The sequence below is a fragment of the Eptatretus burgeri genome, chromosome 18 (genome assembly GCF_056783735.1).
Source record: "Eptatretus burgeri isolate ZD-2024b chromosome 18, Ebu_testis_v1, whole genome shotgun sequence".
Taxonomy (NCBI): domain Eukaryota; kingdom Metazoa; phylum Chordata; class Myxini; order Myxiniformes; family Myxinidae; genus Eptatretus; species Eptatretus burgeri.
Genome location: NC_140978.1, coordinates 46605317 through 46611889, shown reverse-complemented (window position 1 = coordinate 46611889; position 6573 = coordinate 46605317). Strand labels below are relative to the sequence as shown.

The following is a 6573-nucleotide window of genomic DNA, read 5'->3' as shown; positions in this document are numbered from 1 at the left end:
TTGGTGTTTTTCCCTTGATGTTGTCCTCCGATTTGTTTCGTGTCCTAGCTCTTCCACGAGCCAAGAGCATGTTAATAAATAAATAAATACATAAAATTGTTAGTAAGAAGAAAAAGAAGACACACACACCAGCACCCAGTAACTAGGGTGAGTTATGTATCGGTGCACAAAATCTGAAGAAATAAAACTTTCATTCCAGAACTTTCGTTGAAGACAATTATTTATCATCTCAGATCACCTCCCCCCCTCCACCCCAATCAAAAAACATTATCTTTTTTTGTTAAAACCACCATGAACAACCTCATACTCCCACCCCCCTCCCTCGACCCTCTATCCCCAAAACCTCCTTTTAAATTTCCAGTTTTTCTTTCCAGAGAATTTCCTTCTGTATCCATCTTGTCCATCCCATGCATTCTCCCCTGTCCCCGTAATTTATCAAAGTCTCCCTGTATTTTGTCCCTCACCCCTGCTGTTAGCATTGTCCCCTCCCCATCATTCTACTGTTTATTTTGTTCTGTTGCATTGTGATCCATTCTGTGTTCTCGCTCTTCCATGAGCTTGAACTCTGCATCCAATTTTTTTTTTTTTTAAGTTCTTGTGGATAATACACAACCCAAATTTTGATCAGATATTTCGATGAAGACGTGCTGCTTACACACGAATCATTAGACGACTTACATCTTGCTTCAGATAGCTCGTGGTTCTTTATGAACAAGGATTCTAAAAGAAACCTCTTTTGTCCGATGAAGGGCTTCAATGCTCAAAACATCAACCATGCCCAATTTTACACAGCGGTAAACGTACTCTCAACATTTAATTGATAAAAAAAAATCAATCTATTGTTTATGCTCTCCTCTGATGTAGACCAACAATGGTAGAGCCAGTAATTCGCTGAGATCACGGAAAACAGACGGAATTCATAGAATCCGCGACTTCGCATGGAAAAATAATGAATGTAATCAATTACAGAAAACAAGGAAAGAAGAAAAGACATGCTAAGGTCGGATTACAAATAAAATGTTCACAATACATCGTCTGCTTTTGTGTATACCTTCTAATTTCTGTTGAAGATGCTTCAGCTAAGGTCGGTCTGTTTCTAAATGCCAAGAAAACAGAATACATGACAGTAAATGAGGATGCCGATCATCTTCCAATCTTCTCCAAGGATGGCTCACAACTAAATGAAGTCAAAGACTTTAAGTACTTAGGGTCTTATGTAGCTGACTCCAAAAAGGACTTCATATCACGCAAAGGTCAAGCCTGGAGTGCATGCAACAGGCTGCAGCACATCAGGCAGTCTAACATTTCAAGATGTACCAAACTTGCACTCTTTAGAGCTTGCGGAGAGAATATACTCTTTTATGGATCAGAGACATGGACCATGAAGAAGGCCCTGCAGGACCGGCTCGATGGCACATATACTCGGCTTCTTATGAGAGTTCAGAACATCAGCTGGCGGGAACACAGAACAAATGCAGAGATCTACTGAGACATACCACCCATTTCTACCATTGAAGCTCGTCGCAGAACATGTTTTGCTGGTCAATGTTTCCGCGCCAAAGACCAAAATATATCTGACGTGATCTGCGTGAGATTGCCTTGCCCAACCAGAGGAAGAAGGCCACTGAACTAAATCGACTGCGTCGCAAGGCATATCCAGCATGACACAGCTGACTTGCAGACACTGATGATGGACAAAGACTCATGGTGCGACATTGTGAACTCTATCTCGGATGCGTCCACTGAGTAGTAGTAGTAGTAGTAGTAGTAGTAGTAGTAGTAGTAGTAGTAGTAGTAGTAGTAGTAGTAGTAGTAGTAGTAGTAGTAGTAGTAGTAGTTTGTGTGTACAATTATCCACCGCCTTAATTCCCACAGCATCATTACAAGATGTACTTTTAAAGGAGGACATTGCAAGTGGATGACAAGGAATACCACCTCCACCAGGAACGTGAGCGCAGCCAATGAATGCTCCGCTCACGTCAATCGCAGATGATTCGGGCGAGCGTCGCTGTGAATCTCCATCTTCACTGCTGCCGCCGAATACGGAATAACATTCCATCTAACAATCTCTGGAGAGCCCAATCAAAGTGAAAATAAATTTGATTCACCCGACTTTGGTGAAATGTTTGTTTTTTTTATGGTGAAAAAGAGTCTAAATACAGATTTGAGATTGATAAAAATAATGATCAAATAAATAAAAAGAAACACATGCAACAAAAAGAAAACTCTTACGAAGCCCTGTCGTAGAGAGTCTGCAGCAGCAACTTCGTCAATGAAAATTACTTGAGTAATCAAAGGTGACGGTCCTCAACCAACCATGAGAGAAAACATCAAAACGTGCACGGTAAGCAATGGCAACCCCTCTGGTATATTTATGTCAATGTACATGCTGCCACGTCCGTGTAATCTTTTTACACATGAGCATGCATGGACATTGTAATGAAGATATTTCGTTTTGTTTTTTTTTCTTTTGTGTGGCACGTATCTGAGTTTTTGGTCGACGACATGAAGTTAGCCGGTTTCAGCCAGTCTCGGGCCCTTGTGGTCAGGTGTTGTAGTTATTGCCATTCTCCCTCTCGGCGATGTATGGGGTAGTCTTTCACAAGATGATCTGTAATCTGAGGGAGGCCACACTCGCAGTCAGATGAATCGGCAAGGTTCCAGGAGAACATGGTGTAATGGAATCTGCCAACAGCCATTCAGAGCCAGGTAAGGTGACACCATTCCTTCCTTCCTCAGCAGATGACAATCAGGGGACTTGGTGGAACAGGGAAGGTGGTGTACACGGCCACTGGGTTGGTATGTACGCCATCGTTTCATCTGCCACGTGTTTGCTCAAGCTGTAGTCTGCTGTGATCTGGGTTTGATATACCCTCGCAAAGGGCTTTCGGCTATTCAATCTTTGGGGGGGGGGAGCAGTAGATCTTCTCTTAGCTTGTTCTGAAAGGGGTGGTCAGGGTCCCGAGATGCATCAAGGACTGCTCGTCTGATTTAAAGGGGATGGATGCCCGCAAGGACGGGGAGCGAAGGCATCCACTGATGACCGTTCAGGAAGGGTTGAGGTGCACATCTTCCTTCTTTGTGTGGTGGCTCCTTCCCCATGCGGCCGTGCAGTATTCTGTAAGGGCGTGCACCAGGGCAAGTGTTAAGGTGCATAAGGTAGTGAAATCGGCTACCTAGTCATGGCCAGCTCGTCTGTGGATAAGGGTTGAACTCTCGCAGCTGTTTTCCCTGCTGCCTTCTCTCCACATACTGCCTGAAGGTGAGGGACCGCTCCATTTGGACGCGAAGGTAGGTCGGAGCAAGTGTGAATGGAAGCCGGATATTATTTCACTGGACTTCTAGCTGACCGACTGTATTACTTTTCTGAAGGTAGAAAACAGAGCAGGTGGACTTCTGGACGTTGAGACGTTGGCACCATTGGTGGTACTACCAGTCCAAGGAAGCAACGCTGAGAGTGGCCTCAGCTTCCTCAAAAGACTTGCACAAATGCAGGATCGCAAGGTCATCGGCATTGGCAAATTTAGGCTGCGCGATTCTCGTGATTGTGCTGTGTGAATTTGTGGCGTGCTGGGCAAGACGCCAACCGTTGACTGTTCTGCTGAGCCCTGAAGAGTGTGCGTTTCTGAGGAGGGAAGAAGAGTGCCTCGTGGCCTGATCATGGGGACTCAGAAATCATCTCGTCGTGTGGGCCATCGTTGTGAACAGACCGGGTGCGGGAGAGGAACGGTCGGCATATTCCTCTTGAGAATAATCTACACCGCGGTTCGAGAGCCCTGTCGAGTGCCGTCTCCGAATTACCTCCGATACGTCTTCCCGCCCAGAGAGTGATGGCGCCATTTTGAGTGCATTTTTCCCACGTCGTGACGAAGCGGTTTTGTTGACCTTCAAGCTTGAGAAGCCCATCCCTGGGCACACAGCTCAGTGCCAGGATAAAGGAGTGATTTTTATTTGATTACTCTGTTGTCTGTATGGAGGCACCTCAATTAGATTTAGATTTTGTTTACCTCACCTTTTCTTATATTATTACAATTTGAATTTTTGTCATTGTACACATTTGATTACTGCTGTTAATTTTTTTCTATTCCATTTGCTTGTGTCCGTGTATCTGTTGTGGGTCGAGTAAAACCCCTGTGCTGTGTGTGCTATCATCCTGGTTAAGTGCCTCGCATTTCTTTCTCAAACGCACTCAGTAATCTCCGAGATTCTCGGCTATGGGCCTCCAAGGGAGAGGTTTGGCCATCCGTCCATGTCCGGGTGAGTTATGCAGCTTCAGAAGCAGGCCATGGTACCAGATCGTCATATACTGAAGAAAAGTCAAAGACAGCCCGCCCCACGTTTCTGGTTTGATTCAAAGGTAGTCTCAATAATGTCAGTTGCAGTTAGAATGTGATCTTCAGTGTTACGACTCTTCCCGAAGCCTGCTTGTTCTGGTGGGAGTGCTACCAAGCAAGGATGAACCTCTCAAGGACCCAGAATGGGACAGATAGCAGCGATATCGGCCTATAACTCTTTGCGGATGTCTCTGGGCTTGTTGGCTTTTAGGGTGGCAATATTTACAACAATGACAAAAATTAGTATTGGCAAAAGAAAAGAAAATAAAAAAACAGAAGATGACTACCTCTGCCAAACCTCAAAAAAATTAAAAGCAGGAGACTAGTGTGCAACACACCTTTCACCATGCCAGACTGGCGCAAAACTCCCTTGAGGTTTCCCTCGTAGCCATCCGAAACAGCACTACTCTCGTTGAGGTCGGGGACAGCATCCATCACCTGCTGAAGATCCTGTGGTCACAGGTAGAAGAGAAAGGGAAAAAAACGTGCAGTAATCAGGATTATATCAAGGTCTGCATTAGAAGCCCAACGTTCCTCACATTAATGTAATGTGAAGGTCGAGTTTGCCACATTCCCCTCCATTTGTTTATGCTTCGCTCGCACACACATACACGCACACAAGCACATTTTACATTGTGATGGTTTTGGAAACATACCCCAGGTGGAGAGCATACATGGGCACACAGGTGATCTGAGGACGAGTTATTTCAAGAGTCTGTGTAGGTAGAACCTTTGTCCCTTGTCTAATGGTTTGGGGAGTGGCATGCGTTGAGGTTAGTTTGTGCCTCCCCCCTCTGCTCCTTTCAATACCTCATCAGTCCATCCCCCCCACCTCCAACCCTTCTCAATCCCCCAATAATCCCCTTCACAAAGCCTCAATTCAATAACCCCTCCTTCATCGTCGGTCTTTCTTTAAACCCCCAGGTCTATTCTCGTCCTTCGGCTCGCCAGTCTTCCTTACTTAAATCGACTCATTCTTTTATAATTTACCAACAACAATCCATCACTCACCGTGAACAATTGAGCCTTTGGACCGGCACCGAAATGCTTTCCCACATTCTTCCTTCCCTGCGTTTCCCGTATTTCACACATTCGTGGCACAAAGCATGACAATTGGTCCATTTTTGGTGAAACTCAGCGCTTCGCACATGCATGTCAACGGCACAAAGTGCAACGCTTTTTCCATACGTAATGAAGTGTGGCACATCTCGCATGCAAGACACAGTGCGCCCTGTACAAAGGACGTTTCGCATGCAGGGAGTGGCGAAAGGGCGGCGCCCGCAGTGTCTTTCGTGTGCGAGGGGAGGGATGAGGGGCTGCGTTAAATTTCCCCAAAGTTGGATTGTGAACACGCCCACATCGGATGTGGACCAATAAGAAATAGGCTCGCATGAGAGAGATGGAAAAAGCCAGATCCTGTGAAGAAGAAAGAAGAATGAGAGGGTATGAAAGAGTCACTTGAAAGCTTGTCATGCGAGCAATAAATAAAAGCCCAGAACACAGCTTGGCTCATGTGGCGAGTACGATGCAGAGCTTAAGAAGCTTGAGAGGACAGAACGAACCAGAAACGGTGTTCCTGTAAACTTTGCTCTGGAGGAAACAGAGTTGGCTTGCCATTGGCATACCGGCGATGCTTCAGAGAGGATTTGCCCACTTGTTATGAATGCCTCAAACACAGCTGCACAGCCCATCGCCATTACACAACTTATCTCCACCATCCTCCCCCCCTTTTTTCTCCAGAATATTTGAACTGGCACAAACCGGTGAGGTGAGGGAAGGAGTTGACCCCACGCTCCATACTTTTCATTTCTCTCAGTTCTTTGCGTCTTCTTCTTCTCCCCAGTGTTAATGATGGCCATATGTCCGATATAAATAATATTGCATAAGAATACGTGTTAGGGTTAAATCTGCTCTTCTGAGCCTTTTGCCTGCAAATACTCACTTTTAAATTTTTGTGTGTGTGTATAAATAATTACTGGTTGTTATTTCAAATCTATCTCAGTTGTCCTTTCCTTCATTGGTCCAACACAGGCTACAAACATAGTTAGAAGGGAAGTTGTGCCCCACGTGATTTACTCTCGTTAGCCAGCGTACACTCACTGCATCACTCGGCAGTAACCCGAATGTGCTCTGAGGGCATGAAACTTGGTTAATTTAGTCCTCTTCAGGTAAACTGAGTTTGACTGATAACCCTGTTGAGTTGACAAAGTTAATTGACATTCATGGTTGCTTAGCAACC

General features: G+C 45.3%; 1 protein-coding gene across 1 annotated transcript in view; it reads right to left on the bottom strand.

Annotated features, from left to right (window-relative positions):
- ARFIP1 (ARF interacting protein 1) overlaps positions 1-6573 on the bottom strand; it is a 125616-nt gene that overhangs the window by 79053 nt on the left and 39990 nt on the right. The window contains 1 exon segment of the mRNA XM_085864158.1: positions 4673-4784. Coding sequence (XP_085720284.1) covers positions 4673-4784 — 112 coding nt within the window.